Source organism: Rhineura floridana, chromosome 10 (assembly GCF_030035675.1).
Source record: "Rhineura floridana isolate rRhiFlo1 chromosome 10, rRhiFlo1.hap2, whole genome shotgun sequence".
NCBI classification, from domain to species: domain Eukaryota; kingdom Metazoa; phylum Chordata; class Lepidosauria; order Squamata; family Rhineuridae; genus Rhineura; species Rhineura floridana.
Genome location: NC_084489.1, coordinates 2,396,395 through 2,409,044, shown reverse-complemented (window position 1 = coordinate 2,409,044; position 12,650 = coordinate 2,396,395). Strand labels below are relative to the sequence as shown.

At 40.4% G+C, this 12,650-nt stretch overlaps 1 protein-coding gene across 1 annotated transcript; it reads right to left on the bottom strand.

Moving 5' to 3' along the window:
- Positions 1-1,752: 1,752 nt before the first annotated feature.
- UPP1 (uridine phosphorylase 1) lies at positions 1,753-11,241 on the bottom strand (the record flags this gene model as incomplete). Its single annotated transcript, XM_061587449.1, has 4 exons — positions 1,753-2,062; positions 2,170-2,295; positions 3,946-4,104; positions 11,128-11,241. Coding segments are annotated over 4 exons (618 nt in total), but the record flags the coding sequence as incomplete, so codon positions are not given.
- Positions 11,242-12,650: the final 1,409 nt, after the last annotated feature.

The following is a 12,650-nucleotide window of genomic DNA, read 5'->3' as shown; positions in this document are numbered from 1 at the left end:
GTTCATAAACACCATCATTTTCATAAGCTAGTGCAAGCAATTCATCATCTTTGGTCACTGTACACTTTCCATCCTGGAAATTTATTGCAAATCCTTTCTTGTCTAAGACTGAGATGCTCAGCATATCGCAATTTAAGTCTGGGACATATAAAACATGATCTGTCACATTTACTATGGTTTGATCGGATACCTTGCACCTAAGAGCAATGGATCTAGATCCATTAATGTTCATATATTGACCATTGGCAGTCTGGATTCTTCCTTCAGTATCACTGTTTATTTCATCAAATAAATCTTCATTACAACAACTGTGGTTTGTACATCCACTATCTAAAATCCAATTGTTTGATTTTTGTTTGTAATTATTTGCCACAAGACCTTTGTGCATTAAAAGGAAATTTCTTCCTTTGCTTTCTTTGGATTCCTCTCTGTGAGGTCCATGCTTGTGCTTTGAGAAAGCATGCGCCTTTTGTTCTCTTTGTTTAAAATTGGGAGAGCTGCCATTGGCTGTTGAACTTTTGGGTGAGTCACAGTCCCTAGCCAGGTGACCGCGCCTCCCACATGAAAAACAGCATTGTGATTGGCTCTTGGGAGGGGCTTTTCCCGTCCCTTTATCTCTGCTAGCAATGTAATTTGATCCATTATCATTTAAGTCTCTTTGGATCACACATTCCTCTCTTAGTTTTGCAAGAGCTTCCTCAAAAAGAATCTCAGGATTGTGGTTTAAAAGAGAAATAAAAGGATCAAATCTCTTGGAAAATCCCAAAAGAAAACCCAACTTCTGTTGGTGGTTAAAATCAAGCCCAGCCAATCGTAATTTGTTGAAAATAAGCAACAAGGAAGTGATATGTTTTTCACAATTTTCCTTTGTCTGCAATTTTAAATTCACTATCTCTTTAATCAACATGGTTTGGCATCTAAAGCTTTGAAATCCGAAAGCTGTTTGAAGTTTGTCTAGCATCTCCGAGGCAGATTTACATTCATTTATATAAACAAATTGTTCATCCCTCAGAGAATCAAATGTTATAGCTTTTGCAAGAGAATCTTTGTCTTCCCAAGTGCTAGCTTCTTGGCCATTCCATTCTGGTTTAGGTTTTTCGACACAGCATAGAGCTTTCTCTGCAGCTAAAATAATCATGATTCTACTCTTCCACTGGTCAAAGTTAACAGCGGATAGTTCAAGCATTCTTCTTGAAAAATCTCTGCTTTGCTGATACATGCTTCCTGGTCTGAGAAGAGCTTTTGTTATGCTAAAACAACTCAAGAAAGTAACAGCAGCAAAAAATTGTCTCTTTTAAAGTTGGTGCCTGATACAGAGCAAAGGGGGAAACAAAACACGCAAAAATACTTAAAATAAAACCTGAAAAAATCTGGTTTAATTCTCAACTATTTCTGGGCAACATAACCTGTTCGGTATTATAAAAATACACACAGAAATAGGAACTAATTTGGTTGGTCCTATTTCTTAGCAGAGTTGTAAAAATACAAGCAGCAGAATGAGAATATAAACCAGCCACACCTTTCTCTATATAAATAACAACAGACACAATCTTCTTAGGTAAAAGATAAAGAACATTTACTCACGAATACTTAATATGTTCAGAAACATAGGTTCTAGCTTAGATGAAAGAAAAATAGTCTCAATCCATCTTAGTCTTTGATATGGATGCTCTCAGAGAGAGCATCTGTGCCATGCAGCCTCTCTCAATGGTGGATAGATCAGCAAAGGAGAATATTCAAAAATCCCCCAGGACAAAGGAGGAGGAAGTCAGGTAGCTAAACCCCACCCATTAGGAAGTTACATCATGGTAAACAGGTACATGGGATATTCCCCAAATATCCCTTAAAGTATGCAATATTTGTTTACTCCAACATTACCTTCATAGAAGTCCACAGTGCACATAGTGTTCGCAAAGACTGTCTTGAATTGATCTAGTTCCTTGGCACACTCCATCAAGTCTTCAGCCAGTTTCTCATCTAAGTCTGTGCTGCGATATATAGGCTTTCCCAGAACAACCTGTTCGAACTGAGGTTTGAAGGTGGCATCTACAGATTGCTTACCCTGGTGCTAAACCTACATTTCAAATATATGTATATGTTTCATAATTACATTTAGATCTCACAAACCAGTAACTGTGATCTTATTTTTTACTTTAAAGAAGTATGTACAGAAGAAATACCTATGCCACCAGATGTGCCAATACGAAAAATGGTTACACCAGAACATTTGGAATGATAAAGCAGCTTGATGAGCTCATGTAACATGATAGCAATTGAAGGGATCCCCATTCGATGCTGAAATGAAAAAACGGGGGGGGGGAGCACAGTGAATATATGCTTATGACACATTTGTTTCTGGATTACTGCAATGGGGAAGACACAATAACCATTTTGCTGGTCACAACCTTTCTGATTATATTAAAGTTGGAAACAAAAAAAAATGTTTATACTGAAATAAATGTGAAAGAAACTATTACACTAAAACCATTTTCACAAATAACGTAGCATCAGAACTTTTAAAAAAGAAAGGTGATCATTGAGTACTGTATTGCCAGATATGAACTCTTATCTACTCTGTAACCTGAATTATTTTAAAGTACCAAGAAACACAAGCCTGCTGATGTATTATGATCTACCTCAGAGATCCTTCCTGGGTCTCTCCATCAGAAGTGAGGTAGCGGGTGATCAGAGAGGGTCTTTCTTGGTGGTGGTGCCTCAGCTTTGGAATTCTCCCGCAATTGTGAAGTTGACACACTTTCAGCACTACGTAAAACCCTTTTTTATATTCTCTGGTCTTTTAGATCTGCTGTTTTAACTGTCCTATGATTATACTTGAGTGCTATGCTTTCTAATTGTGATGCATGTGTTGTTTTACATTGTTGAGGCTCAGCAGACAGTTTTTAGACCTATTAAAATTGAAAATGAAAATTGGTTTTGGTAATGAAAGAGGAGGGAAGGAATAGCATTATCCAAACATAAGTAAAAGACATCACACACATGTTCAGACCTCTTTAATGAGTACTCTGGCCACATACAAGTAAAATAAATGGATGGCATTAAACAATTGTTCTGGCTGTTTATTGTCCAATGAATATTTCATCTACCTGGAGTAGAATTCTCAAGGAGCTGCTCCACAGAAAGCATGCCTTTTTACCTTATGATCATTTAAAAATATGTCTGTGATTCAAATACTTGTTTTAGGTTAACCAAGGGCTTGCTTGGGCATAACCAGCAGAAATTTTAACTTTTTCCTTCAAACAGACAATCCCTTCTGTGTTTGCTTTTGGATGTTCTCTCAGTTTCAAAAGGCATGTGGCAGGGGAATAAGCAGTGCTACTTGAGTGAGGGGAATTTAGACTCATAGTATTTTTTTCTTGGAGGCTCCAGGGTAGGTCTTTCAAAATCAGATTGTTTTTTTTGGGGGGGGGGCTTCACTCCACCTGCAAAAGAGGACACAGATTTGCATATGATACAAAGCAAATGCAGGGTTTATGCGCATCTGTGCCACTTTGCCAGAGGGTGAGAGAGCCCAGTTGTGTAATGTACTGGGCCCAAAAAACCTTGTTGACCTCTATCCAGGGAGGACTAGGGATGAATGGAAATCCCTCCCTGGTTGGTGTTCATTTCTGTCTTCAGCCCTTCCTGGTAGCCAAATGAGAGAACTTTCTGACCACAAAAGACTCCATCCTAGAGTTTCCTGAGGAACACAGAACACAAGCCCAAAGCCCACTTAAGCACACAGGTGAGCATAATGTATACATTGTATCTACATGTACATACAAATCTAATAATAAATTCATGATCCTTCAGACATGTTTAAAACAGGCAACTCAGTTACAATTGTTAGACAAAATGAAAAACATCCTCTATTTTCCACTTCTCAAAATAAAGAGATGACATTCTATTTACATGTACTACATACACATAAATATTTGGTGCACTTACACTGACTGATAGCACTGGGCCTGCTTTGTACATTGGATAGCGATCCGTTCCTGCACATATATTGGGATAGTCATTACCAGGGCTGCCAATTCCCAGCTCTTCAGCAATGTAGATAATAAAAGCTTTCATCCGTAAAGGGCTTCCTCCAACATATACAGACTAGATGGAATTAAAGAGAGAAAACTGTTAACACCCTTCTGGGATGCATTTAGCTATGGATAGATAGAAAAAAGGTGGGGGAAATCAACTTAGTTGAGATGATTTCTAAACATATTTATTTCCATTATATTTTTATAAATCTCTGTCAATAACAAGGGAGAGCTATAGTACAGCACATATTTTTTCAAATGGAAGGTCTCAAGTTCACTTGCTGACATCTCCACTCAACTACCAGGACTCAGCTAATCTGAGACCTTGGAGAGCTGCTCCCTGACAAAGCAGGCAATATTGGGTTAGGTGGACTAATGGTAAACAGGTTCAAAAGACCAGGAACAGAAGGGTTATTAAACAGAAGGAAATGTTACATTTTTGTTTGAAGTTTATCAGAGAAAATTAGTATGAACTAATTTCTGGGATTTATTTCATACTAATTTTCTCTGATAAACCTCAATTTCTGGGGGCCCTTTAGGATGCACACCTTAATGTGGTGAGGGGGTTTGAGACTGTCGAAGAAGCTGAGAGCAAATCAGTCAGGAGTCTAGACCAAGAGGTTAGACTCCTAGCAGGGGCACCCAAGGCAGATTGGTCAAAGCTGAGACACCAGACTAAGATGCATCCAAACTCAGAGGAAGGCAATGGTAAACCACCTCTGAATATCTCTTACCACGAAAACCCTATGAACAGAGTATCCAAATTGAACACGAGATAGTGCTGGAAGATAAGACTCCCAGGTCAGAAGGCACTTGCCGAGCTACTGGGGAAGAGCAAAGGACGAGTAGTGCTGTGACTAATGACACAGCTGGGTCAAAGCCGAAAGGAAGCCCAGAGGCTGATGCGCACAGAAGCAAAAAGAGAGTCCGGAGTTGTACAATGCACACAATAGGAACATGGAATGTGAGAAGCATGAACCAGGGAAAGTTAGAAATTGTCAAGCAAGAAATGGAACGTCTCAACATTACAATACTTGGTGTGAGTGAATTAAAATGGACAGGAATGGGACATTTTCAATCAGGCAACTACAAAACATTTTATGCAAGAAATGAGAAATCAAGAAGAAACGAGGTTGCTTTAGTAGTGAGAACTGATGTAGCAAAAGCAATTAGGAGCTACAACGCAAGGTCTGAGCGAGTTATATCAATGAGATTAAACAGGATACCTATTAACATAAATGCCATCCAAGTCTACACCTACAACGGCAAATGCAGAAGAAGAAGAATTGGAGAGAGTACAGGAGGAAGTTGATCACACACCAAAGGATGTGCTGATAATCATGGGGGACTGGAATGCAAAAGTAGGGAACAGAGAAGAACTAGGAATTGTGGGGAAATGGGGCTTAGGAGACAGAAATGAAGCAGGAGAAAGACTTATTGAATTCTGTGAAGCCAAAAATGTGTTTCTTGCGAACACATTTTTTGAGCAACCAAAAAGACGGCTGTACACATGGATATCACCAAACGGTCAATATAGGAATAAAATTGATTATATAATTGGTAACAGAAGATGGAGAAGTTCCATACTTTCGGCAAAAACAAGACCAGGAGCAGACTGCGGTACAGATCATGAACTGGTCATATCGAAAATCAGAGTAAAGCTAAACAACAACAACAAAGCAATCATAATACCAAAATATAATTTAAATAACATCCCAGAAGCATATAAAGATCAAATAAGGAACAGATTTGAGGCTTTAAACTAAGTTGACAGAAAACCAGAAGAACTATGGAATGAAGCAGGAGACATTATCAGGGAAGAATGCAAAAAGGCAATACCTCTAGTTAAAAAGAAAGACCTCAATGGATGACTGAAGAAACTCTTTAAAATGGTTAAAGAGGGAAGGAAAGCAAAAGCAAAAGGAGAAACATGCAACAACACAGCAACTAGTACGTAGGGACAAAGAGAACTGTTACAATAGTTATTGTATAGAAATAGAAGAGGACAACAAAAAGGGTAGAACAAGAGCCCTATTCCAAAAGATTAGAGAAATGAAAGGGAAATTTAAACCACGAGTAGGGATGTTGAATAAACAGGGAAACACACTGACTGACCGAGATGAAATAAAAGGAAGATGGAAGCAATACACTGAAGAACTCTATAAAAGAGATGCCAGGATGACAGATTCATTCACGGTGAAACCGTATGATGAAGAACCAGAAATTTTAGAATGTAAGGTGAAAGCTGCTCTTAAAATACTTGGAAGAAACAAATCACCAGGAACAGATGACATACCAATAGAGATGCTACAAGCTAGTGAGACTGAATCTGTCCAGAGTTTGACAAAATTTTGTCAACAAATATGGAAAACTAAACAATGGCCCACAGACTGGAAGCCTTCAATATATATCCCAATTCCAAAGAAAGGGGATCCCAGAGAATGCATTAATTATTGAACTATTGCCTTAATATCCCATGCAAGTAAAGTAATGCTCAAGATTCTACAACAAAGGCTCTTACCATATATGGAGCGAGAAATGCCAGACGTCCAAGTTGGATTTAGAAAGAGAAGAGGCACCAGAGATCATATCGCAAACATATGTTGGATAATGGAGCGGGCCAAGGAATTTTAGAAGAAAATCACCCTGTGCTTTATAGATTACAGCAAAGTCTTTGACTGTGTAGAGCATGAAAAACTATGGAATGCTTTAAAAGCAATGGGGGTGCCACAGCATCTGATTGTCCTGATGCGCAACCTATACTCTGGACAAGAGGTTATTGTAAGGGCAGAATATGGAGAAACTGACTGGTGTGAGACAGGGCTGTATTTTATCACCCTATTTGTTTAATCTGTACGCAGAACATATCATACGGAAAGCTGGATTGGACCAAGATGAAGGAGGTGCGAAAACTGGAGGGAGAAATATCAATAATTTAAGATATGCAGATGATACCATACTACTAGTAGAAACCAGGAATGATTTGAAATGAATGCTGATGAAAGTTAGAGGAAAGCACAAAAGCAGGACCACAGCTGAACGTCAAGAAGACTAGAGTAATGACAACAGAAGATTTATGTAACTTTAAAGTTGACAATGAGGACATTGAACTTGTCAAGGATTATCAATACCTCGGCACAGTCATTTACCAAAATAGAGACAATAGTCAAGAAATCAGAAGAAGGCTAGGACTGGGGAGGGCAGCTATGAGAGAACTAGAAAAGGTCCTCAAATGCAAAGATGTATCACTGAACACCAAAGTCAGGATCATTCAGACCATGGTATTCCCGATCTCTATGTATGGATGTGAAAGTTGGACCGTGAAAAAAGCGGATAAGAGAAAAATCAACTCATTTGAAATGTGGTGTTGAAGGAGAGCTTTGCGGATACCATGGACTGCGAAAAAGACAAATAATTGGGTGTTAGAACAAATTAAACCAGAACTGTCACTAGAAGCTAAAATGATGAAACTGAGGTTATCATACTTTGGACACATCATGAGAAGTCATGATTCACTAGAAAAGGCAATCATGTTGGGAAAAACAGGAGAAGAATAAGACGAAGGCCAGACAAGAGATGGATTGATTCCATAAAGGAAGCCACAGACCTGAACTTACAAGATCTGAACAGGGCGGTCCATGACAGATGCTCTTGGAGGTCACTGATTCATAGGGTCACCATGTAATTGACTTGAAGGCACATAACAACAATTTCTGGGAGCATATAGGCTTTCAAGCTTCATAGAACTCTTCCTTAAACAAAGAGTTGCAGTATGTGTAAAAGCTCTTACTTTATACTCTCACCAAGTGAAGCTGGTTTAATTCAGCTACCCTATCACTTTGATAAACAACCACAAAATCAAAGTCATGCAATTATTAATCTGAGTAAACTGGATATTATGCAGAAGACAGAAGGTTGGATGCCTAGTGAAAAGAAAATTTTGTTGTCACTCTCAGCTGTGCAGTGAAAACAGTTCCACAGTGTTTAAGGGGGGGCAAAAGGTCCAAGAAAATACTAGAAATTGCTGCTATATTTGATAGTATAGAGTCCTGCTGGGAGTACCTGTCTCTTTAATGTGTTTGCTGTTTGGATGAGTTACTTTTCTTATGCAGAGACCTCTAATTATGTTGTATAAGAAGAAAACAGCTCTGCTGTATAAGATGAACGAATTATCTAGTTCAGCACCGGTTTTGCACAGTGGCTGACCAACTACCTCTGTAAAGCACACAAGAAGGACAGAAGATTTCTATTAGAGTAGTACGACAATGGAACCAATTGCTTAGGGAGGTGCTGGGCACTCCGACTATCGAGATATTCAAGAGGCAGCTGGACAGCCACCTGCTGAGTATGCTTTAAGTTGGATTCCTGCATCAAGCAGGGAGTTGGACTCGATGGCTTTACAGGCCCCTTCCAACTCACCTATTCCATGATTCTAAGATAATGGCCCTCTCCTATTTGTTATGCCTCAGTATTTAGGAATTGAATTGAAACTTTGAATTGAAACTTTATTTTTACCCCGCCCTTTTTCCAAACTGGAACTCAGGGCGGCTTACAAATAAAACTACATGTAGTTAAAAACATAGAAAAACATACAATTAAAATACAATTAAACTATGCACAACCTTAAAACCGTAAAAGGCACTTAAAAATCTAAAAACAATTTAAAATAATACAGATAATATAAAACAATAAAACAAGCCTCATAAATCCCAATCCTAAAGCCTGTCGGAATAAAAAAGTCTTTACTTGCCGACAGAAGGATGGCAAGGAGGGGGTCATTCGTGCCTCCCTAGGAAGGGAGTTCCAGAACCTAGGAGCACCACCGAGAAGGCCCTATCTCGCGTCCCGACCAATCGCACTTGCGAGGGTGTTGGGACTGAGAGAAGGGCCTCTCCTGAAGATCTGAGGGCCCGGGCAGGCTCGTATAGGGAGATACGGTCTGACAGATAGCCTGGACCTAGGCCGTATAGGGCTTTAAAGGTCAAAACCAGCACTTTGAATTGTGACCGGAAACAAACTGGAAGCCAGTGGAGCTGTTGTAACAAGGGAGTTGTATGGTCCCTGTAACCAGCCCCTGTTAATACTCTGGCTGCAGCTCTTTGTACCAGTTTAAGTTTCCGAACAGTCTTCAAAGGCAGCCCCACGTAGAGCGCATTACAGTAGTCTAAACGGGATGGAACCAAGGCATGCATCACCATAGTCAAATCAGGCATTTCCAGGAACAGGCGCAGCTGGCGCACTAGTCTTAAATGGGCAAAGATACTCCTGGCCACGGCCAAGACCTGGGCCTCCAAGTTCAGAGCAGAGTCCAGGAGCACACCCAAACTGCGAACCTGTGTCTTCAGGGGGAGTGTAACCCCATCGAGCACAAGCTGAATCCCTATTCCCTGATCTGCCCTTTGACTGACTAGGGGCACCTCTGTCTTGTCTGGATTTAGTTTCAATTTGTTCGCCCTCATCCAGTCCATCACTGATGCCAGGCACTGGTTCAGGACCAGGACAGCTTCCTTGGCTTTAGGTGGAAAGGAGAAATAGAGTTGGGTGTCATCCGCATACTGATGGCACCGAACCCCAAACCCCCGGACAACCTCTCCCAGCGGTTTCATATAGATGTTAAATAACATGGGTAACAAAAATGAACCCTGAGGGACCCCATAGGTCAACAACCAAGGAGTCGAACAGGAGTTCCCCAGCACCACCTTCTGAGTTCGTCCCTCCAGAAAATAATGGAGCCATCGTAACACGGTGCCCCCAAGTCCCATCCCAGCAAGGCGGTCCAAAAGGATACCATGGTCGATGGTATCGAAAGCCGCTGAGAGGTCCAGTAGAAATAACAGGGACACACTCCCCCTGTCCAGCTCTCTGAGAAGGTCATCCACCAAGGCGACCAAAGCTGTCTCTGTCCCGTAACCAGGCCTGAATCCAGACTGAAATGGATCCAGATAATCCGTTTCATCCAAGAATCTCTGGAGCTGGGCGGCCACCACACGCTCTATTACCTTGCCCAAAAATGGAATGTTGGAGACTGGCCGATAATTTCCCATTATGGAGGGATCCAGGGAGGGCTTTTTCAACAAAGGCCGTACAACTGCCTCTTTTAGGCATGATGGAATTCTGCCTTGTTGTAAAGAGGCATTAACCACTCCCCTCACCCACTCGGCCAGTCCCCTTCTGGTATTTTAGGAATACAGGAATATAGGAAGCTGCCTTATACGTCATCAGCTCTCCAGGGCTTCAGCCAGGGAATCTCTCCTAGCCCTACCCGGAGATGTTGGGGATTGAACCAGGGTCCTTCTGCATGCAAGGCAGATGCTCTGACGCTAAGTTATGGCCTTAAATTTGGAAACTGGATATAATTGCTACTAGTAGACATAGGTGCAGCCTGATCTGAAAGTTGGCCTCTTCTACCTCTTTGGTGGTGGATTTGGCAATGGTTGGCCCTTGCTGTGCCTGTGTAAAGGCCTCCAGTGATTTCACATGCCAACAACACTATCACCCTACAATGGCACAGGAATCCTATACAACTACTGTGAAAGGGGACAATGACATCAGCATCCTAAGCTGCGAAGAGGCAAGAAGCCAAGTGTCAAATTGTGCCATTTTTCTGTTCTAGATACCATAAAAGGCACTGACACATGTATTTAGAGGAAAGGAACAAAAATTATGAAGTGTCTAGAAAACATATCATATGAGCAAATGCTGAAGGAATTTGGTATACTGTAGTTTAACCTAGAGAACAGCAGACTGAAGTAAAGGGAACATGCTGATATTTTCTTTAGATTAAAACCAGCCTTATGCACTAAAGCTAAAAGAAGTGAAGAAGACAGATTCCAGGAAATAAGATTTCTTTTAAACCATTCAGAAGCTCTATAAATATAAGAGTGATCTAGCAAGAGAGTAAGTTGCCAAGACTAGACACACTAGATTAAGACATAAGATGTCCTATTGTTTTTCTGGAAAAGTTTAGGATAGCAATCAGAATAGAATTCTATTGTGTTGCTTATTCCCAGCTTCCAGAATCGGAGGTGTGTGGGATGCAGTATGAGAGAGGTGCAGAATGTTTAATCTTTCAGCATCACATTTGTTTTCTTACCCTGACATCTCCAAACAAGGCAGGGAAGTCATGAGTCCCAGTCCCCAGAGCAAAATGATACAGGATATCTTCTTTCATCTTCTCAAGATGTCGATTTGGGACACGAATAGAAATTTATCTGCCAAAGAAGAGAGTAGGTTAGTATAAATTCATATCACAGGAATAAGGATCTTTAAACAAGACAACTAGTATAGTGTCTGGACAATTAGGATTCTTCTTGATTATAGCCTTGAAAGTTTTGACTTGTCTGACATACTATCATTCAGATGACCACCTCCATTGAATTCATGTGTAAACAGGCTCCTCCTTCATGCTCTGGAAGTCAAAACATTTATTAATAAATATGTGTTTAATAGCCTGTTGCCAATATAAATTTGGTTTGATATAACCAAATCTGTCTTTAGCAAAAACTAGCAGTTTGATAGGAGCCTAGGAATTCTGAATTTAAAGTGAGCACTGTTCAGACATTTGTCAGAATGTACAATCTGAATGCACAAAGAAGGAGCAATTATGCCAGCTGCCAAGCTCTCTGTGCACATACAGCATAATGTATGGAAGAGTCTACATGTGCATGTTTAACATGTATATCTGTTCTTTCAGACACTTCACTGAATGCATGAAGGGGACTGGGGCAAGGCTAGCAGGGACAACCCCACATCTTCTTCTACATCCAGTCAAACAAGCGTCTGAACTGTTTCATAGCCCTCATGTGCAAAGTTGCTCAATTTTATTGAGCAACTGTTTACCAAATTGCATCCGTTTCTATAGGCACAACTGCTTGATTGTTATTTAGAAGATAAGGCAAAAGGCCTTTCTTAAAAACCAAGATTTCATAGCAACACATTTTGTTCAGTTATCATAAGAAGAGCAGGAGCCATTAATGAATGGATACAATGGTGACCAAAGGCCCATATCTCACATCTTATTTTAATTTTCCCCACTCCTGTGATAGCAATATAAAGGAAGTTTGAAAGCAATTTCTCCCCTACTCTCCCCACCTCTGATTTGCAAGGCCTTCTGCACTTCCACCTTATACCTAACTATTAAACAGCACTGGATTCACTTCTTACACTGAAGACTTGTCCATTGTCTTCTGCACAGCATCACCAGAAGCCATTATATTTAACCAGACACTGAGGAAGAAAATAAAAGAAATGGGAAATCTACATCACATGGTAAGCACTGTACAATATTATAAATGGAACAAGAATATAAATATGCATGATTAGGCTGTACGGCTGCAATCTTATGCACACTGAGGCTATATCAACACTAGAATAATAGAGAATCATAGAATAGTAGAGTTGGAAGGAGCCTATAAGGCCATCAAGTCCAATTCCCTGCTGAATGCAGGAATCTAACCTAAAGCATACCTGACAGGCGGCTGTCCAGCTGTCTCTTGAATGCCTCCAGTGCTGGAGAACCCACCACCTCCTTAGGTAATTGGTTCCACTGTTGTACTGCTCTAAGAGTTAGGAAGTTTTTCCTGATGTTCATCCAAACTCTGGCTTCCTGTAAATTGA